The sequence below is a fragment of the Lutra lutra genome, chromosome 2 (assembly GCF_902655055.1).
Source record: "Lutra lutra chromosome 2, mLutLut1.2, whole genome shotgun sequence".
Classification (NCBI taxonomy): Eukaryota; Metazoa; Chordata; class Mammalia; order Carnivora; family Mustelidae; genus Lutra; species Lutra lutra.
This window is the reverse complement of record NC_062279.1, coordinates 63,857,131-63,884,139: the sequence shown is the minus strand read 5'-3', so window position 1 is coordinate 63,884,139 and position 27,009 is coordinate 63,857,131. Positions and strand designations below refer to the sequence as shown.

At 39.8% G+C, this 27,009-nt stretch overlaps 1 protein-coding gene and 2 long non-coding RNA genes across 3 annotated transcripts in view; 2 read left to right on the top strand and 1 right to left on the bottom strand.

Moving 5' to 3' along the window:
• The window catches only part of LOC125093021 (uncharacterized), an 84,226-nt gene extending 74,486 nt beyond the window's left edge, over positions 1-9,740 (top strand). The window contains exons 3-4 of the long non-coding RNA XR_007125132.1: positions 470-596; positions 9,297-9,740. This is a non-coding gene — a long non-coding RNA (uncharacterized LOC125093021). The remainder of the gene's footprint in view (positions 1-469; positions 597-9,296) is intronic.
• Positions 6,595-27,009, bottom strand: part of EDNRA (endothelin receptor type A) — a 71,100-nt gene continuing 50,685 nt past the window's right edge. The window contains exons 4-8 of the mRNA XM_047717598.1: positions 18,321-18,519; positions 15,038-15,190; positions 10,511-10,644; positions 9,976-10,084; positions 6,595-8,020 (exon numbers count right to left, since the gene is read on the bottom strand). Coding sequence (XP_047573554.1) covers positions 7,880-8,020; positions 9,976-10,084; positions 10,511-10,644; positions 15,038-15,190; positions 18,321-18,519 — 736 coding nt within the window. The 3' untranslated portion in view covers positions 6,595-7,879. The remainder of the gene's footprint in view (positions 8,021-9,975; positions 10,085-10,510; positions 10,645-15,037; positions 15,191-18,320; positions 18,520-27,009) is intronic.
• LOC125093022 (uncharacterized) lies at positions 15,111-16,771 on the top strand. The gene is made up of 2 exons (XR_007125133.1): positions 15,111-15,197; positions 16,015-16,771. It is a non-coding gene; the product is annotated as an uncharacterized LOC125093022 (long non-coding RNA).

Below are 27,009 nucleotides of genomic sequence, written 5' to 3'. Positions count from 1 at the left end.
GGACTCTCATCGTCCAGCCCTCTGAAAGAGTGGTCTGTGATTGCTACCTGCACTTCCCAACCTAGAGCTGACTAATCTGGTTACCTCTCTCACTGATTTCCAGCTTCATAAATGATTGATGCTTTCATCTTGCCGACACTTGGGAGAGGTATGTTCTTCTAAGGGTAGAAGTAATGTCAGACACACAGAAAACCTTAGAGTTTGCAGTGGAGCTCCCAGAGTGGTCTGTGTGAGCACCCAACAGAAAACATGCTCTTTGACAGCCAATGGGACTGAAGTTGAGTGAGGAAGTTTGGACTGCCGATTAGTGAAGAGATCTCATACATCCTAAGATGCCCCAGATAGAGAAATCAAGAGTAGTTTCAAACATGAGCCCCAATTCAGTATGCTAAAGAATCTAACATGTTCATTGTTGGAATTTGCCAATCACATTCAGCCGTGAAATAAAAAGTGTGCTCTCTTTGGTCAGGTTCCTCCAGAAGCAGTCTTCAAGCCAAGAATTGAGCATAAGTGGTTTTCTAATACCCAGCCCCAGAAGAAGAAACCAGTAAGGGAGTAGAAGAAGCAGACTGAGGAGAGGGAAGAACCTAAGAGAGGTGAGCTTTCAGATAAAGTCACAGACTCAGCCCCATTTCCTGGGTGCTGGGTATTAGCCCCACCTGAGGCACGAGAGCTGGACTTGGTCCCCTCACACCAGCAAGTCGTTGTCCACAGGTCATGGTCGGGGAGGGGGTCATAGGTGGACATAAGATTCTTGGTCACTTCCTCTGCTCCTTATAAGCTAGGGGGCTCTGATGTCCAAGGACAGGTACAAATAGTAGCAAAAACCATGAAGCTAGGGATGGGTGAACAGAGATGGTACGAGGGATCCAGGAGGATCTGATCAGGTCTCCAACAGCATCTGTACATATGTCTAAAGGTATATATGCTCCCTCAATGTGACCGTGCCTGTGTACAGTGGTATAACTGCAAGGCACCCGGAGCCCTGAAGTAATCACAGCTCCACCCAGACCTGGTGGGGACAGTCTGGCAGTATGTAAGGACAGTATCAGTGCAAAATCCCAGTGACCCAGCAGCTATCCTACTCTTTTTTAATTGTCCCAGGGAAATCACACAAGTCTCCATGAAGTCTTATACAAAGATATACGGTGGGGCCTTGTTTGTGGTACCAAAGGACTAGATAAATAAATGTAAGATATATATGTAAATACAAACATGTGATTATAATATATGCAAATATAATGTAAACAATCTATGTAAATATATTTGCATATATGTCTTATGTTATATTTAAAGTCTCATGTATAAAAATTTCCCCCCCGAATACATGGATCATTAATTATTGTTTTGTTCTGAAAGAGCTTTAAATATATTATAGATCTATTTTGTGTATGATTTTATAATTTGAAAAGCAAAAATTCTTTTGAAAGAAAGTACTAAAAATTGAAGAATTAATTAAGCTAAAAATGTGAAAAAGCAGCAGAAATCAGGAGTGGCAGGATATATGGACAGTATCCTCAAAAAAGTGAGGAAGTGGTGCAGCTGTTCTCCCTTCCCCTTTCTAAGGCCATGTGGGTTTTCCTTTGGGAAGTCACCCTTCCCCCCATCCCACCTCCCTGTTGGCCCTGTTTGGCCTTAACTGATCAGCAGAAATCCATCCCTCCCAACAAGGTCCTGCCTGGGAGTGAAGAGAAGCGATCCAGGCCTGACCCCATTAGGCTTCATAACATAGACAAAAGACTGGATCAAAGAGATCAAGTTTGTGTTAGTCCCAAATGTACACCTGAAAAGCCTAAAAGGGCCCATATGTTCCCTTCACCTGATCACATTTACTAGATTTTCTTATTTCAAGATATTTAAAAACCCTAAGCATTTAATTACAGTTACTCTCAATAGTCACAATTCGAGAAAAATGAAGAGCTCATGTTCTTAGAGAAATGGCTTTATTCTGTGAAAACGTGCATAAGTGCAGTGAGTCAGGGCTGTGTCCTGTAGGTGCTGGGGCCTGTGATTTGACTGATCATATGATACTTGGCAGCCTGGGCGGCACACATTACTGTCTCCCATCTGGGACAAATCTGTCACACAACTCTAAAAGGCAGTTGAAGATATCATCATAGAATCCAATTCAAACAAAAGATGGTCAGTTCCATGTAGATAAATTAGGAAAGAGGACTGTGGTTTAAGGCCAGGAAGGAAAAATTTGTGGAATACTCTATATTTCCTCAGGAGATTCCAGTACTCATCTTATTATATCTAGGTTTAGCAATGCCATTCCTAATTTGTTACCTCCCAGGAAGAAACAAGGACATCAACTGAATAATACTGTTGTTAAAGCTTGGGAAACCGTGAGGTATTAGGACTTCTGGCTTCATCAAAGCAAAAGTGATCCATGCTAGTTTGCTTCAGGAGCAAAGCCCCACTTTGCAGTTACAATGTTATTATTATTATTTTTAAAGATTTTATTTATTTATTTGAGAGTGAGACAGTGATAGAGAGCACGAGAGGGGAGAAGGTCAAGAGGGAGAAGCAGACTCCCCATGGAGCTGGGAGCCCAATTTGGGACTCGATCCAGGGACTCCAGGATCATGACCTGAGCTAAAGGCAGCTACTTAACCAACTGAGCCACCCAGGCGCCCTGTTATTTTTGGGTTCTTGATTATTCCCTCATTCTAGGAACTGTAGCCTCTCCTTTCAGTTTTGGAAACACAAAAGTCAGAGTATTGGTCCTGACCAAATATAGACACTAGTTTGTAAGTACTTAGGCAAAAGTGTGACAGAGGCTTCTCCAAATAGAAGATTATTTTTTAAAAAATGGGGCAGTTTTCAATATGAAGACCCCACTGGAATTTCAGAGACAACTGTATATGGTGGACTTATGCCACCATAACTTCGCTTGTCTGAGGTATGGAAAAAAATCAATCAATAGAGTGCTGTACCAGATTATGTTACAAATGAAGGAATCGCAGTCTCAGAATTTCGGGCCTGGAGAGGCTTGGGAATACTGGTAGTGCATTTTCTTCACTCCACACCTATATATTGTTTAATACTATTTATGGACTAGTAATATTGAAAATAATGATAGAGATAATAGACAAGCAAAAGATTCATATTTGTCTTGGTTCTGTCCTGGATTTAATCTCCAATTTGTTTTATTACCTTAATAATTTTAAATGCATTGATATTAAGTTTATTTTTGAATAGAGAATAATATGTATTTACAGGCTTAAAAAAGCTCATAATGTACAGATAGTAGTCTGTTGCTTTTTATTATGCCATTCTCCTGGCAATGACGTATTTTTGCATTAAGATAAGAATCACAGAAGCAAGGACACTTACACGGTGTTTTTTCACTAATGTCACCAGCTGGAGTTTAAAGAATTTTGACTACTTTGTCTTTGTGCCTTTATAGGCCTCTGTGCTGACATCTACTGAGTCATCACTAAGCACTTCAGTGCATTTATTTATTTATACATCTGGTTTCATATTCCCGGCACAACTCGCACAGTGTAATAATGGAGGGTATTTACTATATTTGTACTGGGTGAAAAGATAAATCAAGAAGGAGAAAGAAGGAGGGAAGAAAAGGTAGAGCGTAGGGGGTTTTTAGGGCAGTGAAATGATTCTGAATGATCCTGTCATGGTGACAAACTGTCACTATACACTTATCAAAATCCATGCAATGTACAATATAGTGAACCCCAATGTAAACTATGCACTTTAGTTGATAAGACTGTATGAATATTGCCTCAGCAAGTACACCATGCTAACACAAAAGGAAGTAATAGGGAGAACTCTTTGTTTTATAAGATTTTATTTATTTATTTGAGAGAGAGATATATCACACATGAGAGAGCACAAGCAGGGGGAACAGTAGGCAGAGGGAGAAGCAGGCTCCTTGGCTGAGCAACCTGAGCCAAAGGCAGATGCTTAACCGCTTAACTGACTGGCCTACCCAGATGATGTGGGAGAACTCTTTGTAGGGAAAGGGGAAAAGAGGTCATGTGGGAATTGTCTGTACTTTCCAATCCACTCTAAAACTCTGTAAAATATGAGGTCTCTGAATTTAAGCAGTAAAAAGAAACAAACCAAGGTAATTTAGATGAGATGTTCTTAGAATGTATGTATTGTAAGCAACAAAAACCAAATGCAATTAGCATAGGCACAAAAGTAAATATGTTGGTTTGCTTACTGAAGTTATGGGAATGCATCAGGGAAAACTGGCACCAAGAACTTCTGTGCCCTCTTCCATCTTTGTAACACTCTAGGTTGACGTCCCTCATAATGCCCAAAGCATGGTAGCCAGCACCTCCCAGGCTCATAACCTACTAGGTGTGCCATAGGGGGAAAGGGCTCTTTCCTACTTTAGTTGTTCCTGAGAAAACTCCCCAGGGGTTGCTGGTCAAATTAGCTTGGAAATGTGAATATCTTTAGACCATTTATGGGGGTCGAGAGACCAGATCCAATTATGGTATAATGTGTACAAGGCTGGAAACAGTAGGCATGATAGAAGCCTACACACACACACACACACACACACACACACACACATCATGACAGCTCAAAGGATGGGGCTGTCTTTAACAGAGCTATGATGGTTAACATTATATATCAACTTGACTGGCCAAGAGACACCCAGAAAGCTAGTAAGGTATCACTTCTGGGTATGCTGGTGAGGGTATTTCCAGAAGAGATTAATATTGAAATCAGGAGGTTGAGTAAAGCAAATCTGCTCTCACCGGTGTGGGCAGGCATCCTCCATCTGTAGAGGGCCCCAAAAGAGCAAAAGGTCAGAGGAAGGGTGAGTTCTCTGTCTTTTCTTGACACGGGATATCCATCTTCTCCTGCCCTAGGACTTTATGCTCCTGGCTCCTGGGCCTTTGGACTCTGGGACTTCGACCAGTAGGCTGCCCCATGGTTCCTAGGCTTTGGGCCTCAGACTGGGAGTTATACCATCCGCTCCCGTTTTTTTTTCCAGGCCTTTGGACTTGGACTGAATTACATTACAGGCTTTTCTGGTTCTCCAGCTTGTAGATGGCAGATCATGCATATTTCAGACTCCATAATCACGTGAGCCAATTCCCATAATAAATTTCCTCTTCTATCTGTCTATCCATCTAGGTAGCTAGCTATCATCTATCTATCTAATATGTCCTATTGCTTTGGCGTTCTCCAGAGAAAAACCCTGACTAATACATGAGAGGAGGAATATTAGGGTAGCCCAAGTAGAGAGATATGAGTAGCTTAGTTTTAGATACAGTGTGTCTGTTAGCCATTCAATTGGAGATGTCAAATAAGCGTTTGGGTATACGTGAGTCTCCTCGTCCAGCTATCCACCTGATGCACTGTTTATTGTCCAGCTCCTTCGTCTAGAATGCCAGCTCCTTGAGGGCAGGAACTCTGCCTGTTTTGTTCACTGTATGTCCCCAGTACCTAGAAGAATGACTGGGGCAAAGTAGATGCTTAGTAAAATATACTGGAAATGTGAATGAAGGAATGGATGAAAGAGTTAAGTGTTCTGTATGACAAAGTAGGTTGCGAATAGGATACAGTTAGGAAGTGTCTGTTTGAAAGTTAAATTGCTTGCTGAGCTATTACTAAGATGATATTAGCAATAGGCATCATGTAATCAACATTTTCTGTGTAGAACTACGTAGAAATGAAGAGACACTTGCAAGGCTTCTGTAAACTTTTATTTTATACTTATGGGCCACTGCCAATGCAGGGGCCTTGGCTTCTGGCTCATTTCTACGGATTTGCTTGGGAAGGTGTGATAAAGGTAAACACTGGAAATACTCCTTTTGGTAAACCATGGCTACTTACTGGTCCATAAGCAAAACGCACATTGAAGCCTGTGTGTTATTCAGAATCTATGATTTTCTGAACTGATGAAATGTATCTTCATACGCAAGAGACAACCACATCTTAAAAAAGAAGACAATTGTCTAAACAAAATGCTGTGAACTTTGGCTTATATTATAGGTATATATCACTGCATGTGATGCACCAGTAAGTTATGGAATCCTATTGCTAACACATAAAGGAGCCCTGCAATTGGATCAACTGGAACCTGATATCATTTTATACACAACTACGCTAAAATGTAGCCCAGCAAGTCAGCTTAGCTAATTTATCATCAGCAATCTGTCTGTGAAGTCTGACAGGAAACATCGGACCTCTTGTCAGTCTCATCAGCATACTGAGTTGAGGAACCAAGACAATATAATACTTCAATATTTAATGACTTTTGCTCTAGCACAGGAAAAAGTACAATCCCAAATGCTGTTTTATCAAATGAACCCACCAACCAGCTCAAAAAACACTATTGTTAACCCATGGTTCATCCCCATTCATGCTGCCTCCCATATCCCATTTGTAATGGTGACATGTTCACAGGATTTATGACACAGACAGATTAAAACTAAGACCAGCGGTCATGATAAGCAACCACTTAGATTCCACTTAGAGTATGTCCTGCGGTACGATTACAGGTCAGTGTTATTAGATTACATTAAATCCATACATACCATAACACACATGCATATATCACACACACAAGTACATTCCATAAAGACAATCACAGAAAAGTTGGCTAAAAAAATGTACAGTTGTTTATATATATTTATATACACCACAGTAAAAGATTTTCTGCTATACTCACAGTCTGTAAACATCTTAGAACATGCCCAGCAAAAGTCACTGTGGGCCCTTTGAAATGGTGACCATGAGAGGAATGGGGGTGGGGGACGTGTTTAGATTCATGCTGGAAACCCAGGGAAGTGAAGAACTGTAAATTCAAGGTGGCATTTGGGGGTAATTATATTTCACTGATGTGATAAACTCAGCTGGTCACTTTGAAATGGTTTTTTATATGGAAAAGTGAAGGATCAAAAATGTTGGACCGACAGTTAACATTTTTAGAGGAATCAAGAGACTATGAGGTGATATGTATAACATATATGAATGTACATATACGTATATGTCCACATACATGTTACTATTACCAAATGCAAAAAAAACCTCAATGAAAATTTCCAAGTCTTCTAAAAACCTTTTCTTTTTCTATTAGTTGTGCTTTAGATGTAAATACATTCCACTGAAAGTCTTGGGTATGGTTGAATGATATGCACATTTAAATTTTAGTACATGATATTGATTTTACATAAAATATCTACATTAAAAAAAGATTGGGCTTGTGAAAAATAGAACTAGTTGATTCAAGCATTATTTTAAAATTTCACATAAAAATATGCTCCAGAGCTCCTATAATGAAACCTCATTACAAAAGAAAATAAAGGTTCTTAAAAATTCTTTGAATACCAGCTATTACACTGCCACATATGGATATCAGCCTGTGCTTTAAGTGCCTATATTTGCTGCGGCTTGAGAACTGATGTTTTAAAAATTAAAAAGTGACATGAAAAACATTAACCTGATTGCTTACCTTACTGCATCTGGCCAATTCAAAAAAATTTAAAATCTTGTCATAATCACTAAATTTTCATGGTGGCTAGTTCTCGCTGGATATTCCACAGAAGCTGTCAAGTACTGGAAGACTGTTTTCATGCAAAAGTAGTAAATACCCATCTGATTTAACCAAACAGTCTCCCTTCCTCCTGCCAACTCCCACCATTTTTTTAGTGCGGAATATGTAAATAACAAGCAGAATATGTAAATTAGATAAATTAAAGAAATAAGATTCATCAAATTTGTGACCATAAACCAGTCCACCCTCTGATGTTTTGGAAAGCATTTTTCTGGGTTTGGGGCTGAGTCACAAGAGAAGGATTAGAGAAAAGATTTCTGGAAACACAGTTGCTGTGTGATTTTTTTCTCCAATAGAATTTGAAGGATTACTGATGAATATCTCTTAAGATGTTTAGTTAATGCTGTCCTTATGGCTGCTCCTCTCTGTGTTGTGGTTGTTTTGTTCATGGTTCTTCCACTGTATGCTTGTTCCATTCATGGGGACCGAGGTCATCAGACTTTTGGACTGGTAACAGCAGCAGCAGAGGCAGGACTGGGGGAAGGAACAAAGTCTAAATAAATAAGCCTACCAACCTGTTTCCAGCAGAACACAGAAGCCTTGGGTTCCTACCAACAAAACATGAGGAGAGAATGTGAACCTGAACAGTAATCTAGAGTATGGAGCTAGTAATCTCTAGGTAGAAATTAAACCGTCCATTCTAGTGCAGAGAAATAGATCCCTTATTTCTTGTTTTAATTTATTCACCAAATCCAATTGGAAGGGAAGGCAGTGTTGGCCTGAGGGAGCATGTCCTATGACTTGGGGTGGACATGGGTAGAGAAGGGTCTGGAGGGGCTTGGCATTTCTGCAGTGTGCCTCACCTGTGTGGCTGCCTGCTTTGGATATCTTATCTCTCCTCATAGCTTTAGGTGGTAGGTGCTATTTTTCCCATTTTATTACTGAGGATAAGGCGGTTTAGAGGGGGAAACAGGCAGAACTGGAATTAGAACCCAGGACTCTCTGGATTAAGGTCTTTCTCCTGCATATATTGCCTCTGTATGAAGATTAATACAAAGATTGGTTTAATTTCTGAGAGTTTATACCTTGATTTTCCCTTCCCCTCTAATTAATATATAAATTAATTAAATTAGATTAATTCCAGATTATATGATGGATTAATTATGACCAGCATTTTAGTCAATGCTTCCTTGGGCAGAGCCTTTCTTTCTCTCTTTCTTTCTTTTCTTAAGATTTTATTTCTTTACTTGAGACAGAGTATGAGCACAAGTGGGGAGAAGGATCAGAGGGAGAAGTAGACTCCCCGAGGAGCAGGGAGCCTAATGCGGGACTCAATCCCAGAACCCCGGGACCACGACCCAAGCCGAAGGCAGATGCTTAACAGACTAGCCACCCAGGCTCCCCAGGCAGAATCTTTTGTAGAGCACTTCATGACTTGTAAACATTGTCAAGTAGACTTTAAAAAGGTAGCAGCTAGAACTTCCATACCAAGTTTCATCTGTTTGTAAGATTCTTTGGTAAATATATGTCAATCTCCTTCCATTCTCCTGTCCATTCCATGAGGGCAGTCATGGTGTTTTTTTCTCCCTTCTCTATCCCTAATAATAAAAAAACTCCTACTGAGAGCTTATTATTGTCCCAAGTGCTTAACAAATATTAACCCACTGAATCCTACCTGTGAGATAGATACAGTGATCATCTGATTTTACAGATGATCAAACTGAGGAGGTAGGAGGGGTATCACTTGGACCTGGGTTAGACAGTTACCAAGTACAGAGCTGTGATGTAAATCAAAATTGTTTGCTTCCAGATCCTGCACCCTTGACCTCTATACTACTCTTCCTAACACGTGCCATAAACTGCAGTGAAACATCCTGGCCAAAGGATGCAGTAAGGATTTACGCCATGCTAACCGTCCCAGGAACTGGAGAGATGATACCTCAGGAAGAAGGACATGGAGCTTCTGGAAGACATGGTTGGCTTAGCTGCAAGGAAGTTTGAAGAACAGAAGGAAACTGATTTCAAATGAAATTATATTAGCTCAGATGGCCAGGGCAATAAGCATTTCCTTTCCTTGCATAGGCTATTATTAAATATCCTATTATTTAGCAAAAACTTTTTTAAACAGCAGACTTCACATTTTGTTGAGGCTGTGGTTAACATCTAAGATAACGGGAGGCATGACTAGATTGTGTGTATTCTCTGGAGCCTGGAGCTCACAGTTGAGCATTTCTTTATAAAGCAGCATACTAAATTAACAAGCTATTAAGTTAGTTCTTTTTAGTCAAGCCCCTGCATATTTTGTTGTCTGAATTGGTATTTCCTTTCAGACAATTTTTCTGACAATATTGCTTTATGCTGGCAATCTGACCCTCTTCTGGGTAACAAAATAGGATTTTCACTTCTCTACTGGAAATTAGCCAAGCTCGTTGGTGACTTCATGTACCCCGTTGGTTGTCCTTAAAAAGATATACGCAAACCAGTCTCACCTGGAAACAATTCTTAAATTTCTTGCTCACAAAGTACAGAGCTATGGGGTTTATACATGAATTCATGGTTGCCAAGTTAATGCCGATGTAATCCATGAGCAGCAAGAAACTAGAACAGAAGAAAATAGTGGAATAATTAGAAGATAATGTTTTCAACCTGCTGCTAACTAGCATTTATCCCTAGAATAAGCATTTTTCTTGCCCAGGAGCCATTTCTTATAGGTGGCAGTCAGAATATTTTTAAGGCCTTGTTTAAGTGGCAGTTTCAGTTCTGCAGAACATTTACGGATATACCTGCCACTTGGTTAGCTCAAACCATGACGTACAGCCCCAGGAGGGGAGCCGCAAAATTACAGATACGGCTCAAACAAACTCTGGGATCAGTCATGGGCTATGTCAGCAAAAGAAAAATAATCAACTTTGCAGTTTTAATTTTTAGGGCTAACGAGACTGTAGACTAGACGGTTTTGTAAAAATATCATAAGCGTGACAATTGGAGAAACTTCACTTTCCTAACGAGTACACAGGACCGTACCTAAGTAATTCACATCGGTTCTTGTCCATCTCATCGTACACGGTTTTCTTCAAAATACGGCTCAAGTGAAGAGGGAACCAGCAGAGAGCAAAAATTACAACCAAGCAGAAAACTGTTTTTGCCACTTCTCGACGCTAAAGGAAAGTGAGGGGGAAAAAAGTACAATAAATTTAGTGTTTTTCTGCTAGAGGAAAGAGCTACACAAAGGATGTAGTAGACAGCAGAGAAAGAATTACTTTAAAAAGAGCCAGAAGAGTGTGCCTCACAGTGCCTCTATCTCCTCAAGATTTGGAGTCCAACTTTCTAATCAAGGAGTTGCTAATGATTCTTTTGGGCAGCTGCCAGGAAGGATGGTGGCCTCAAGCTGGTTATTAGGGTCAGGACAGAAGTTCGATGTCAGGGAAATGGAAATTGGCTGGAGCTGAGCCAACACTGGAGCTGAATGTGTGTGTGTGCACCCATGTGTGTGACTATATGGGGGGAATGGTTAACTAAAAGCCTCAATGATGGGTAACTAGCATTAATGACAGCATGGCAGTCAATGTGACTGAACCCAACATAATAAAGAATGAACAAATCTACGAAGATATTTGGAAAACAGAAGTAGGGAATAGAAGATAAAAGCCAATAGCGATGTGTTTTCTCCATTTCTTGATGTTGAAGAAAGCTAACATTGGGAGTTTTTGCTTTTAAAATTCTCTTATTAATGACATGTAGCTTCCAAAGACCTCTGTTTGCAAACAGAGGGATGAGGGAAAAGGATTATCAGCAATGTTGATTAGAATGACTGGGACATGTTAACCCTGGACTGACCTCAGTTTGAAGGTTTACATACTTTAGAGTTTGTGTAGGACCAGAAAAATCATAGGTTAGGAATTATCTGCAACCAGACACTTGTGTGCATCATGCTTGAGTATTACAATGCATGCATTTGAAAGCCTAACTAGGAACATAAAATGCAACTTGTCTGTAACTGGGATCAGTTAATGTCAAAATAAAATTGATTGAAAACAGGACTTGGAAGGGTAATGTTGGTTCAACCCAAAGCATATAGCATTAAGTATGGGCAGCCTACAATAAACCCACATGATTAATAGAGCCGTTTAAAAAGATTTCAAGGCAGTCGTCACAAATTGTGGCTCTAGCCCGAAGGACTGGGGTTCTTTAATCTTTTAAGAGTTATTGGGTGGACTATGGCTTCAGAGAACATCCAAGCTGAGCAACAATTGAGAAAATAAGGAGTTCCGATCTGTAGGAATAGGGGCTCATTTTAAAGGATCCTTTTGTGTACACGGAAAGTGTGACCAGAAAAAGAGAAAAGGAGGGTACTGGGGGAGAGGCTGTCTCCCTTGAGCAAATCCTCAGAGGACGATCCTTCAAAACCCATTATTAATTTGTTGCCATGGCAGTCTGGTACTTGTATTTGCTTAACCAGTATGTCTTCTCCTGTTCTCCTTGTATCAGTCAAATCCTTGATTTTGTTACTGCAGCAGGGGAGTTCAGGCTAATTGACTTCAAGGCCACCTGACACAGTCTGGCTGCTGAGATCAAGTAGAAATCGCTGTGTGAGTTTGCTGGAAAAGCTACTAAAAAGTGGAGGCTAGTCCTCAGATGCACAAACACTAATGTGGTCTATATTCTTGCCCTTTTTGATGCCTGGAAATCTGAGAGAAGGTAGAGCTGTAGTTCCTGTCTTCTAACGGAAAAGTCAGCAAAAAGAGCAGAGCCCTGGCTTCCGAGTCCCTTGAGCACTGAACCCGTGACATCTGATTTTTTTGTTGTGGGAGAATGAAGAAACCCTCACTTGTTTTACTCAATGTTATTTTGGGTTTTCTGCTACCAGCATCCAAACACAATCCCTAACTGATAAAAGTTGTTGTTAGAATAATGAAGAGAAATTTGAGAAAACCACGCAGAAAGCAAAACCGGGAGCCAAGTGGGATACTAGCCAAAGGGTGGCAGGGCCTTTTGCTGTAAATTTAGTTCCCCACGGCCCCGACGGAAGGTCTTGAAGCCCGGCCTGCTCTCCTGCTGTTAAAATCTGTTACAACTTTTGGTGCGACGCTAGGCAATGCCTCATAGGACCAAGACTTCAGTTTTAATCTGCATTTGGGTTAGCCAGTCTCCTAATCAAGTGTATAAGGAGGTCTGTCCTGCCTATATCACAGGGTGCTTGGAGGAATCAAACAAATGACATGCTCTTTGGAAACATAAAGAATGCAATGGAAATGTGAAGCAGAATCCTATTATCCTCACAGGCAATTCTGTTCAGTTATTTTCAGAGCAGTTACCATTCATAACTTAAACACACTCAATTATGGTATTAATGAAAATTTCAGCACTGAAGAACATTGTCTTTTTGTTTTTTACAAATTTATTCTAATTAATTACCTCTACTGCAGGAGTGAGAGGCCAGCATTATTTGATATAGTTCCCATTTGGAGCCCTTGAAACATTCATGCCTGAACAAAGTCATACTCAAATCTACTTTTTCTGTTAAATTTTACTGAAAGATAATAGCTACCTTTTGTATGCATGTCAGATTTTACAAAGTATATGTATGCACTTAATTTTTTTTTAAAAGATTTTATTTATTTATTTGACAGGCAGAAATCACAAGTAGGCAGAGAGGCAGGCAGAGAGAGAAGGGGAGGCAGGCTCCATGCTGAGCAGAGAGCCGGATGCGGGGCTTGATCCCAGGATCCTGGGATCATGACCTGAGCTGAAGGCAGAGGTTTTAACCCACTGAGCCACCCAGGAGCCCCTGTATGCACTTAATTCTTTTGATTTCTGTAGTGATATCAATTCACATACTATTATGCCCAGTTTACAGAAAAAGAAGCTGAAGCTCAGAAAAATCAGTACAGTAGTGGAAAGGAGTCACTGATGAGGAATGGTGATTGTACAGGACAGATTTATGGGCTCCATCAACAACTCATTAACTTCTGGTGCGGCTGGGTGTTCTTATATACTTCTCTGCTCAGACTGAGAACTTATGGGCAGTCCTAGTTTTACTCTTTGAATTAATATATAACATTTTCTGGGTACTTAATATGAGCTATGGTATATGCATTAGGTGATCCCTTTGATGTATTATTATATACATTTTATATAATTTTTTAAGACTTGAATTAATATTTGTACAGAAAGATGCAAGTATTATTATGTGCATCTTATGAAAAACTAGGGATTCAGAGAGATTAAGCAATTTGCCCAAAATCACAGAGCTCAGCAAGTCTAAGTGTAAAGCTTTGCCCTCTAAAGCCACCTCTGTATCTGTTGTTTGCTGCTTGGGGGAGGGGCATGGGGGACCAACAACAGCTTCCTGGGGCTCTTCAAAATTTGACCTCTTTTTCTGTACCCAATCCCGAATCCTATCATGAGTCTTACCTTAGATGTTTTTTTTTTTTTTAATTGACACATAATGTCTTATTTGCCCCAGGGGTACAGGTCTGTGAATCATCAGATTTTACACACTTCACAGCACTCACCATAGCACATATCCTCCCCAATGTCTGTAACCCAACCACCCTCTCCCAATCCCCCTTCCCCCTGCAACTCTGTTTGTTTCATGAGATTGAGAGTCTCTTATGGTTTCTTTCATTTTTTCCTTCCCTACCCCCCAAACCCCTCACCCTCCCTCTCAAATTCCTCAAATCAGGGAGATCATATGATAATTGTCTTTCTCTGATTGACTTATTTCGCTCAGCATAATACCCTCTAGTTCCATCCACGTTGTTGCAAATGGCAAGATTTCATTTCTTTTGATGGCTGCATAGTATTCCTGTGTGTGTGTGTGTGTGTGTGTGTGTGTGTGTGTGTGTGTGTAAAACATCTTCTTTATCCATTCATCTGTTGATGGACATCTAGGTTCTTTCCATAGTTTGGCTATTGTGGACATTGAGATGTTTCTCTAATGAGGTTCGTCTCTTTTTCCCCACTCGCCAAATGCATGGTGCCCATGCCATGTTCTCACTGGACTCTTGTCCTTGCACTTGAAATATGCCCCCTGTCATCTCCTTCCCTGTCAAATGCCTTTATCCTTGACGAACAACTCAATCTCCCTCATCTATGACAAACATCTCTGTGACTCTGTCTTACATCCTCCTTGGCTTCCCACAAAACAGTCCACTTCTACCATACCTTGTGATTCTGTTTTCCAAATGTTTCATATTTGTATTTTATTTCTGCACCAAGACTTCATCTGCTTCTTTGTGTCCTGGCACAGTTCCAAAAAGCCCAGTTCAGTTCACAGACACACAAACACCTGTGTTGAATATACTCTTGGCAAACTAAATCAGAGTTCCTCTCTATCTGGCCCTGCCCCCACAGCCACCTCTTTTGTTGGTAGGCTATCCACATTCACAAAAGAAATTCCTAATATTAAAACTATAAAGAAAACAATTATAAGACACTATTTTTATTTTTAGGAAATGAGGCTATGTCAGCTGAATACAATATCTATAGGCTTTCTGTTGTCTGGACAAATCAGTCTTGGCCAAATTTTCACGAGCCTCTGAGGTTTACCTGTTTAAGGTGCTCACTGAGGGCAATTCTCAAGCTGCCGTTCCTTCTGTTTAACATCTCACAGGTCATAAGGGTATAGAAGATAGCAGTGCATACCAAGGGCATGCAGAAATAGAACCCGAAGAGCCACCAATCCTTTACATCTTGGTAAAACTGTAAGGTGAATAAAAGGGAGAGAAACGGAGGGGTATTATAATCTAAACTTACTGGGCAGTACCTCTGATGACTTCAAAATCTTCACGCCTGCAGGAACGTTTCTATGTGCACACCCTCTGGTTGTGGCAAAGGGCTTGGGGGTGACGCTCAAAACTCAATTCAACTGGAAACTCCAAAAATCATCGTGGATTTATAAAAGCCCATGAAGGAATGTCACTTTGAAATAAATGATCCTGACAAAGATACTTATTATGAACTGAAGTTGGTTTTAATTACACAATGGGAGACACCCTAATCAAGAAAAAGAATTCCCTTCCAAAGCTCATACAGCATGATTTTGAGATAAACAGAATATGTACTTATCTTTACTTATTGATGAGCCTCAAAATTTTGTTAGTGCCTGGTTTCCTTTTTATTCGTGGTTAAAGTGTACTTAATGGGAGTCTTGTTTGGTAACAACGAAGGTTATGAATGGCTTATCTGTGCAGCTCTGGTTACTGGGAGTTAACCCTTTGCCTGGTATGCTTGCTATGTGACCTTGCAGCCCGCCAGTTTGAGCCCTCAAAAACCATGTCCTTTCTCACTCTTTAATACGTATCACCTGGAAACTATTGAGGTCGAGTATCTTATCTGAAGCCATAGTTAGCATTATCTCCTTGTGCGCAGGCTTTGTAAATAGAGGATTATTCAGTTTTATGTGTTTTTAAAGGAGAAAATTTAGTACCCTATAAAAATGGAAATTAGAAAATTATATCTACATGCTTCCTTCCACTAAATTAATCGCTAACTTAGAAATGCTTTGCTCTGTGTTCTTTCTCCAGATTGTTTATTTACGAAGGATAATGCGGCCTCCTGTATCATCTCAGTTCCCACAGTAAAAAATAATCATGCTGCTCTGTGAAAAACTGGATGGTTGCTGAATATAGAAAGAGGCCCAGTAGGCTACACTTGTAACATGTCTATTAAAATAATCTATAAATGGCTCTTGAGGAAAAAAAGTTCTGGGCAGAGGTTCTTAACTGTTCTTATGCTATCGACCCCTTTGAACGTCTGATGAAGACTGTAATCCTTTCTGAGAATAACATTTCTATATGCCTAAAAGTAAGATTACAGGGTAACCACTTACATTGAAACACAGCCGTTGAAATAGTAAAAAGAAAATTCTGATATAGAAATAGAGGTGTTTATTAATGAGTTAAGGGAAAAATCCAACGTTGGTTCTAATAACTATCAGAAGTTGAAAAGTGATGAGCATAAATGATATTTCAAGATTATCTAACTGTTATTGTGACAAGAAAATGTCTATTATTCCTATTAGTAGAAATATGGTTCTGTTAAATATGCTTGTGGTTCATTGCCTACATTCATAATAGAAGGAAATGATAAATTCCAGTTAGAAGTTAGTGAAAATAAATATGTAATTTCTTTTCCATTTAAGTTCACAGGCCCCTGAATTCTATCCTAAAGTTACTGTAAACTACCAAAGGAGTTGGTTTATTCAGATGTAGTCATACAAATATCTCCCTCTCCATATCACACTGTAGAAGATTTCAGTACTGAAGTAAAAAAAAAACAAAAGAAAAAAAATCAGAAATCTTTACCCTCTCGCCCCCCTTCCAGATCTTCCAGATGCATTGCTGACTGGGTATGAATGCTGCAGAAGCAGCTGCAGAGGGTTTGGAAGCTGACCCCTGAGAGGTCTGGGTGGAGCCCCTTCCCCCTCCAAGGCACAGGCCTGTAGAGAAAGGGGTCACACATTTCTTTTGAACTTTTGAACATCAGCCAGGGTATGAAGGGACCTCCCTCCACTCTAGGTTAGAGCAAAGTTGAGGAGGAAAGAATGGAACACAAACTAGGGAACAAGAGGAGAAAAAGAATCTGGAAACTTCAGACTTGGAATGGAATGTAAAAAATGATCAGTATAAACTCCTACCTCTTCCTGAAACCCTAGGGTAGCCAACCTTTGCTTGCCCACTCTTATTAGAGATTGTCTTTCGAAAGCTCTTTTCATTTTGCCTGGTTCACATGATTAGTAGCCCCTTCTTATATCAAGACTCTTTTCTTGAACACTTTAGCCTGGAATATCTAGATGGCTTATTCCCACTTCCCAAATTCTGATAACCTCCTGCTGTTTTCTTTGTTCTTTCACTTTGGAGACTGACTTAATAAAAAGGTCAGTAGATAAAGAGAATACCTTCATTTTACCATTGCCAGTTTGGCAATTTTCAAGAGCACTTTTAAATTTAAAATAAGAATTTCCAAAGAGGAAAACTGGTCAACTGTAAAACCACTAATTTTGTGAATTTTCCAAGTTAGGAAAACATACCTGGAGATGTCTGTAAATGATTAAATGTGGAATCTGAGCTGTATGAAACCTACATCAAAGCATTAAATTATGCCGGTTTAATAGAAGTAGTTACCCTTTTGGTTTTTCTCCTACGTCCACATTTGACTAGTTTGGTAAAGGAAATATGCATTTTAAAAATGTTTTCCAATACACTCAATTACATAATTAAAGTCTGCAGAAAAACATTAATGTGGTCAGGTGTATTAATTAAAGACGGAATTCGCTTAACTAAAACACTTTAAAAAAAGTTCTGCAAATTTATATCATTTGTATAATACATGCAGAATTGTACGACCATAAGTACCTGTAAGTATGGCTTCCTACTTTAAGTTAATAAATCTATCTTTTAAAAAAAAATGTGAGCATTGTGCATTTGCCCAAGTAACATAAAATGCCTATTAGCATGCCTGTCAGATGGAAATTGTTGTGCTGTGTTGCTTATTATAAAAACAAATAGCATATCCATCTTTTTTTCTCAGTTTCTTTCAGTTCATGTACTACCGAAGTGAGCATTGAGTACATTTGTTTTAGACTCTGAGTTGTTTGGTGCAGAACAGTCCTGTCTATGATTGTGCTATTAAGAGTGAAAACAAAATAGTTCTATTCAAGAAGCTAAACCCTCCCATAACATGTACTTTTCATGCAGCTGAAGAATATGTGACCAAACTAAAAGAGTAAACCACGCTGGGCACTATAGAAATATCAAGTCTTGGCGATGATAACATATAAATGAAGACCTCCTCTCCCTCCCCCAGTTAATTTTCTTTATACTCTCCATACCTCCATGAATTTTGACGTGGCATTGAGCATACAGGTTTTGTGCTGTTCACCCTTGTATTCAAAGGGCACCATGACAAAGCCAATAGCTTCAGGGATGGCCAGGATAAAAGAAAGGATCCAGATGGAGACTATCTCAATGGCAGTGATCAAGGGAATCCCAATTCCCTGAACTCGACTCCAGGAGGCAACTGCTCTGTACCTGGAAAAAAAAGGGGGGCGGGGGGAAGGGGGTGGTGGTGGAAAGCAGTCGTTACAAAATTTATAATTTAAAGAAATTAGAAATGCTGGAAAGATCTTTCCCTTGGCCAATGACGAATCATTGGCTTTTTATTACTTTCTGTGAGTTCTGATGTAAAAAATAAGTGGGATCCTTAAGAGCTTCATCCCTTTGGGAATCAGTTGCTTCAGCAGGCCCAAGTCTGAAATCTTCATTTGGGGTTCAGCAAAATCTTGTGACAGTTTATAATATGGCAGCATCAGATAGATTTGCCTGTGTTTTTTTCACACTGGAGGAAAACTGATAGAAGGAGTAGTGAGAGCTGCTGATACTCATTAAGGTCATATCTTATTCCTCTTTATATATTAAAAAAGAAACTTGAGGGAGGTCGGCGGGGATGGTCTAGCTGGGTAATGGGTATTAAGAAGGGTACTTGTTGGGGCCCCTGGGTGGCTCAGTGGGTTAAGCCTCTGCCTTCAGCTCAGGTCATGATCTCAGGGTCCTGGGATGGAGACTTGCATCGGGCTCTCTGCTCAGCAGGGAGCCTGCTTCCCACCACCCACCCCTGCCTGCCTCTCTGGTCTATGTGTGATCTCAGTCTGTCAAGTAAATAAACAAAAACTTAAAAAAAAAAAAATAAGGGCACTTTTTGTGATGAGCACTGAGTGTTATATGTAAGCGATGGACCACTGAATTCTACTCCAGAATCCAACTTTGCACTGTATGTTAACTAACAGGAATTTAAATTTTAAAAAAAGAAACTCAGAACATTATCTATGAGGTAGATCTAGATACCCTTAAGTGAATAGTAGCCATAGATAGCCCATCATCTTCTCTTTTCTTCTATTCTCACTGTATAACTGGTACAGTGGCCTTGTACAAGGTGACAGTTTTAGTAAATATTTCTGGTAAATATCAGAGAATGACTGTATCTTTCCCATTATGGTCCTGTGTAGAACAGATAAAATGGAGTTAAATTTACCTTGGTTCCTAATCTTTAGGGAAGATTCCTAATAGAAAACAATGGTTCACCTCCTACACTGTTGGTGGGAATGCAAGCTGGTGCAACCACTCTGGAAAACAGCATGGAGGTTCCTCAAAAAGTTGAAAATAGAGCTACCCTGAGACCCAGCAATCGCACTACTGGGTATTTACCCAAAAGATACAAATGTAGTGATCCGAAGGGGCACGTGTACCTGAATGTTTATAGCAGCAATGTCCACAATAGCCGAATTATGGAAAGAACCTAGATGTCCATCAAAAGATGAATGGATAAAGATGATGTGATATATATATATACACACACACACACACACATACATATACACACAATGGAATACTATGCAGCCATCAAAAGGAATGAAATCTTGCCATTTGCGATGACATGGATGGAACTAGAGGGTATTATGCTGAGCGAAATAAGTCAATCAGAGAAAGACAATTATCATATGATCTCCCTGATATGAAGAAGTTGAGAGGCAATGTGGGGGGTTTGGGTGGTAGGAAAGGAATAAATGAAACAAGATGGGATAGGGAGGGAGATAAACCATAAGAGACTCTTAATCTCACAAAACAAACTGAGGGTTGCTGGGGGGAGGGGCTAGGGAGAGGGTGGTTGGGTTATGGACATTGGGGAGGGTATGTGGTATGATGAGTGCTGTGAAGTGTAAACCTGGCGATTCACAGATCTGTACTCCTGGGGCTAATAATACATTATATGGTAATAAAAAAAATTAAAAAATTAAAAAACAAAAGAAAACAAGGTTCATACCAAAATGCAGAACATAAATGTAATAGAACAATGATGTCAATCAAAAAACAAACTGACATTAAGAAATTGTTTACCTCATTTTTTACTTCAATATTTTTGTGATAATAATCACATTTCAATGTTAAGTCTATACAGGGTTTGGTTTTGAAACTCTGCTTTGACCTGAAGTGATGGTCTGGTGCTAATGACTTTTAGACCTACTATTAAGATGGGACTGTGACGTGGTATGACATTTTTGGCTTCATTCTTGAAATTTTTTTTTTTCTGTTGTAATGGGAAGGAAATATTCTCTTTTTATAGCTTTCATTAGGTAATGCCAGAAGAAGACTGTAAAACAGACAAAGGCATTGAGGACAGGTGCACATGGGTTTGTAGGACACATGACTTAACATCAAAGATTTGTGAAGCCAAGGGAAGCTACCCATATCCCTTATATTTAGTCTTCCATCTCAGTACGTCCATGAAAACACAAGTCATAGAAATTATGCTACCTAGTTTTTCACTGTTGCTTAGAACCCAGAGTTTGGGTTTGCAGGATGATGCCACATGGCATAGATACAGCACGATTTACTGAGAAATTGTTTTGCAAAAGATTTTTAGGGTAAACAAGACTGGTGTACAATATGAATCTTAAGAAAAAGTCTAGATTAGTTCAGAAAATAAAATACAGCTATGGAAACAGACCAAGAAAATCCTTTCACGATATAGCCAAGGTTGCATTTTTAAATTTAGGGTTATTTCCAGTGGGATAAAGACTGCTATTTATTTTGCTTTTCATTTCTGTTTACTTTTCTTTGTTGCCTTATTAGACTGGTAGCCTGATGTCCAGTAAAAGCTAAAAGGAATGGAGACAGGATGTCTATATCCTGAGGCTGTGAGTTGTATCTTTTTCCCTCTTCCCTTAGATCAACTATCAGGAAAGGTGATTTAAATAAAATGCTTTATCTCCTAAGGGAGTGAGAAAGCCAGATTTCTTAGGCAGGATTGGAGATAGAATATGGTTTGAGTAAAAAAATATGGTCAACATATTCTTATGATGAATACATTCACACAGCAGCTTCATTTTATAATATGCTGCGTTCCCAGAATATTACACATTTATAATCTAATGTAAATTCAACATTTTCAAATAAATAGAAGTAATGTTTAGTGTGTGGTGTAGCAAACCCACATGGCTGAGAATTATTCTTCTTTTGTAATCACACTGATTTTGATAACATCTCCATGAGATGAGAAGACAACCATAGTGCAATTAGAAACAATCGTTTGTGGTGACAGGCATAGGAATAGGTGTGGAAAGTAAGAAATACTGGATGTTCCAAAAATGATGTGTATTTGGAATATAATGATACAACCTACATATATGCAAACCTGTTCTCCTTACTAGGTGCGATTATAAAGCATCCTTCAGGGGAGTTGATGTGTACATATAACATCCTCACTTGACAGAGAAAATCTGCAAGTGTAGATTCAACCACTAACAAGTGATATTCCAGAAATTATGTCTCCTTTTTGAAATGCTTTCTTCACTTGGCTTCTACTACATTCTTCTGGGTTTTCTCCAGCTGATAAGACTGGCCACTCCCCATCTCATCATCTTGGCTGGAAACTGCTTAATTCTCAAACTCTTAGTAGCACTGGATTCCACCTTAGTCCTTGGACCTCTTTCCACCTCTACTGACACACTCTCTGTTAGTGATTTATACAGTCTCATGGCTTTAGTATCAATTTTCTATATACTGATCATTAATTCCCAAATTTACAACTCTAACCTAGAACCTGGCCTCTAGTTCCAGACTTGTCTATCCAACTGCTTAACTGAGATGGCCACTTGATATCCAGTAGGCATTGGCACTCACCCAAGCCAGACTCCTGGTCCTCTTCCATGACCCCCACCCTACCTCTCTCCAGTCTTTACCACCTCAGGCCCAGAATCTGAAGTTAGCTTTCACTCCTCTTTTTCTCTTTGTTACCACACATCCAGTTCTTTAGCAAACCCTGCAACCTCCTCCTTCACGATGCATCCAAATGTAGCCACCTCTCACCAGCTCTCCTGTAGCTTCCACACCGGGCTCCCTGCATCGACTTTGCCCTACTGTACTCTACCCAGAGTGAGCCTGTTAGCTCAGAAGTCCATCATGTCATCCCTCTGTTCATCCATCCCATCCCATCCCATCCCAGGAGAATGCCTACTGGTGTCCTCAGAGCTGCTTCATCATCTCCTCCTCTGCTCACTCATATCTTCTTACAGGGTCCTTTCCTGAACATGCTATTTGAAATTGCCAGAATCCCCTTCAGACTTACACTGACCTGCTCACCCCGATTTATTTTTCTCCACAGCACTTATTACCATGTGACCAATCAAAGATTGTATTTATTTTGTTTATTGCTTATGTCCACCCTTTTCTTAAAATATAAACTCCATGAGAGCAGACATTTTATATGTTGGTCATAATGCCTAGAACAATAGATGCCAAATCCATATCTGTTAAGTGTCTTTGTTTCCTGGACATGCATTTATCTTTATTGGCTTTAGCCAATACACACCAAATTCTGAGCATTTTCTTATTTTTCAAGCCATCCCTGAGTAGGCAACAGATAAAAAGCTAATACTTTGAGAATCTTAGCATCAAATAATTTTTAAAAAAACCCATGAGGGACACTTGGGTTGCTCTTTTTCCCCTTCATGTTCTACTAATTGGGAACTGAGGGCTGGAGTGTTACTATATCCTCTGCCTTGTCTCCTGTGAATGTGGGGAGCCTGGACCAGGGCTCTGGTGTGCCAACTCCCAGGGGGAGTCTTTTCCCACAACATCACCTTGTTACCCTGTCATGTGATGTACCAAATTAAAACTATAAATTACATGCTTTATTTATGTAAAGATACTTGTTACTATATATGTCTATAAAAAGATTTTTAGATGTTTTCAAGGCCAAAGGCATTTAATGCATGTTTTTGAATTTTTGAGGTATGGTCTGGGATGGTCACTAAATTTTAAAATATTTATTATTGAATGTGCTTTAAAACAATATAAAATAAAACAAATTCAAGGAGAGGAGTCAAGATGGCGGAGAAATAGCAGGCTGAGACTACTTCAGGTAGCAGGAGATCAGCTAGATAGCTTACCTAAAGATTGCAAACACCCACAAATCTGACGGGAGATTGAAGAGAAGAAGAACAGCAACTCTAGAAACAGAAAATCAACCACGTTCTGAAAGGTAGGACTGGCGGAGAAGTGAATCCAAAGCGACAGGGAAGATAGACTGCGGGGGGAGGGGCCGGCTCCCGGCGAGCGGCGGAGCAATGGAGAACAAAATCAGGACTTTTAAAGGTCTGTTCCGCTGAGGGACATCACTCCAGAGGCTTAACCGGGGTGAAGCCCTCGTGGGGTCAGCGTGGCCTCAGGTCCCGCAGGGTCACAGAAGGATCGGGGGTGTCTGAGTGTCGCAGAGCTTACATGTATTAGAACGGGGAAGCCGGCTACAGAGACAGAGCCGAGGAGTGAGCTCTAAGCTCGGGGTTACCTTGAACCAGTCGCAGGCTCGGTCAGCTCGGAGCGCGGCCAGAGGCCAGGGTGACGGGAGTCATTGGGCGCTGTTCTCTGAGGGCGCACTGAGGAGTGGGGCCCCAGGCTCTCGGCTTCTCTGGGCCGGAGACCGGGAGGCTGCCATCTTCATTCCCGCCCTTTGGAACTCTACGGAAAGTGCTCAGGGAACAAAAGCTCCCGAAAGCAAACCCGAGCGGATTCCTCAGCCCGGCCCCTGGTAAGGGCGGTGCAACTCCGCCTGGGGCAAAGACACTTGAGAATCACTACAACAGGCCCCTCCCCCAGAAGATAAACAAGAAACCCAGCCAGGACCAAGTTCACCTACCAAGGAGTTCAGTTTCAATACCAAGGAGAGCAGCGGAATTCCAGAGGAGGAGAAAGCAAAGCACGGAACTCATGGCTTTCTCCCCATGATCTTTAGCCTTGCAGTTAAATTAATTTTTTTTTCTTTTTCAATTTTTTTTTCTCTTATTCTGGTAAATCTTTTTAACTTTTACCCTTTTCTTTTTGAACGTTTTTTTAACTAGTTTATCTAATATATATATATTTCCTTTTTATATTTTTTCTTTATTCGTTTTGTTTTTTTAATTGTTTCATTTTTTTTTTCTTTCTGATCCTCTTTTTATCCCCTTTCTCCCCCCTCACGATTTGGGATCTCTTCTGATTTGGCTAAAGCATATTTTCCTGGGGTTGTTGCCACCCTTTTAGTATTTTACTTGCTCCTTCATATACTCTTATCTGGACAAAATGACAAGGCGGAAAAATTCACCACAAAAAAAAGAACAAGAGGCAGTACCAAGGGCTAGGGACCTAATCAATACAGACATTGGTAATATGTCAGATCCAGAGTTCAGAATGACGATTCTCAAGGTTCTAGTTGGGCTCGAAAAAGGTATGGAAGATATTAGAGAAACCCTCTCTGGAGAGATAAAAGCCCTTTCTGGAGAAATAAAAGAACTAAAATCTAACCAAGTTGAAAACAAAAAAGCTATTAATGACGTGCAATCAAAAATGGAGGTACTCACTGCTAGGATAAATGAGAAGAAGAAAGAATTAGCGATATAGAAGACCAAATGACAGAGCATAAAGAAGCTGAGCAAAAGAGGGACAAACAGCTACTGGACCACGAGGGGAGAATTCGAGAGATAAGTGACACCATAAGACAAAACAACATTAGAATAATTGGGATTCCAGAAGAAGAGGAAACAGAGAGGGGAGCAGAAGGTATATTGGAGAGAATTATTGGAGAGAATTTCCCCAATATGGCAAAGGGAACAAGCATCAAAATCCAGGAGGTTCAGAGAACCCCCCTCAAAATCAATAAGAATAGGTGCACACCCCGTCACCTAATAGTAAAATTGACAAGTCTTAGTGACAAAGAGAAGATCCTGAAAGCAGCCCGGGAAAAGAAGTCTGTAACATACAATGGTAAAAATATTAGATTGGCAGCAGACTTATCCACAGAGACGTGGCAGGCCAGAAAGAGCTGGCATGATATATTCAGAGCACTAAACGAGAAAAACATGCAGCCAAGAATAATATATCCAGCTAGGCTATCATTGAAAATAGAGGAGAGATTAAAAGCTTCCAGGAAAAACAAAAACTGACAGAATTTGCAAACACCAAACCAGCTCTACAGGAAATATTGAAAGGGGTCCTCTAAGCAAAGAGAGACCCTAAAAGTAGTAGATCAGAAAGAAACAGAGACAATATACAATAACAATCACCTTACAGGCAATACAATGGCACTAAATTCATATCTCTCAATACTTACCCTGAATGTTAATGGGCTAAATGCCACAATCAAAAGACACAGGGTATCAGAATGGATAAAAAAACAAAACCCATGTATACGTTGCCTACAAGAAACTAATTTTAAACCTGAAGACACCTCCAGATTTAAAGTGAGAGGGTGGAAAAGAATTTACCATGCTAATGGACATCAGAAGAAAGCAGGAGTGGCAATCCTTATATCAGATCAATTAGATTTTAAGCCAAAGACTATAATAAGAGATGAGGAAGGACACTATATCATACTCAAAGGATCTGTCCAACAAGAAGATCTAACAATTTTAAATATCTATGCCCCTAACATGGGAGCAGCCAACTATATAAACCAATTAATAACAAAATCAAAGAAACACATCAAGAATAATACAATAATCGTAGGGGACTTTAACACTCCCCTCATTGAAATGGACAGATCATCCAAGCAAAAGATCAACAAGGAAATAAAGGCCTTAAATGACACACTGGACCAGATGGACATCACAGATATATTCAGAACATTTCATCCCAAAGCAAAAGAATACACATTCTTCTCTAGTGCACATGGAACATTCTCCAGAATAGATCACATCTTGGGTCCTAAATCAGGTCTCAACTGGTATCAAATGATTGGGATCATTCCCTGCATATTTTCAGACCACAATGCTCTGAAGCTAGAACTCAATCACAAGAGGAAATTTGGAAAGAACCCAAATACATGGAGACTAAACAGCATCCTTCTAAAGAATGAATGGGTCAACCAGGAATTTAAGAAGAATTGAAAAAATTCATGGAAACAAATGATAATGAAAACACAATGGTTCAAAATCTGTGGGACACAGCAAAGGCAGTCCTGAGAGGAAAATATATAGTGGTACAAGCCTTTCTCAAGAAACAAGAAAGGTCTCAGGTACACAACCTAACCCTACACCTAAAGGAGCTGGAGAAAGAACAAGAAAGAAACCCTAAACCCAGCAGGAGAAGAGAAATCATAAAGATCAGAGCAGAAATCAATGAAATAGAAACCAAAAAAACAATAGAACAAATCAACGAAACTAGGAGCTGGTTCTTTGAAAGAATTAATAAAATTGATAAACCCCTGGCCAGACTTATCAAAAAGAAAAGAGAAAGGACCCAAATAAATAAAATCATGAATGAAAGAGGAGAGATCACAACGAACACCAAAGAAATACAGACAATTATAAGAACATACTATGAGCAACTCTACGTCAACAAATTTGACAATCTGGAAGAAATGGATGCATTCCTAGAGACATATAAACTACCACAACTGAACCAGGAAGAAATAGAAAGCCTGAACAGACCCATAACCAGTAAGGAGATTGAAACAGTCATCCAAAATCTCCAAACAAACAAAAGCCCAGG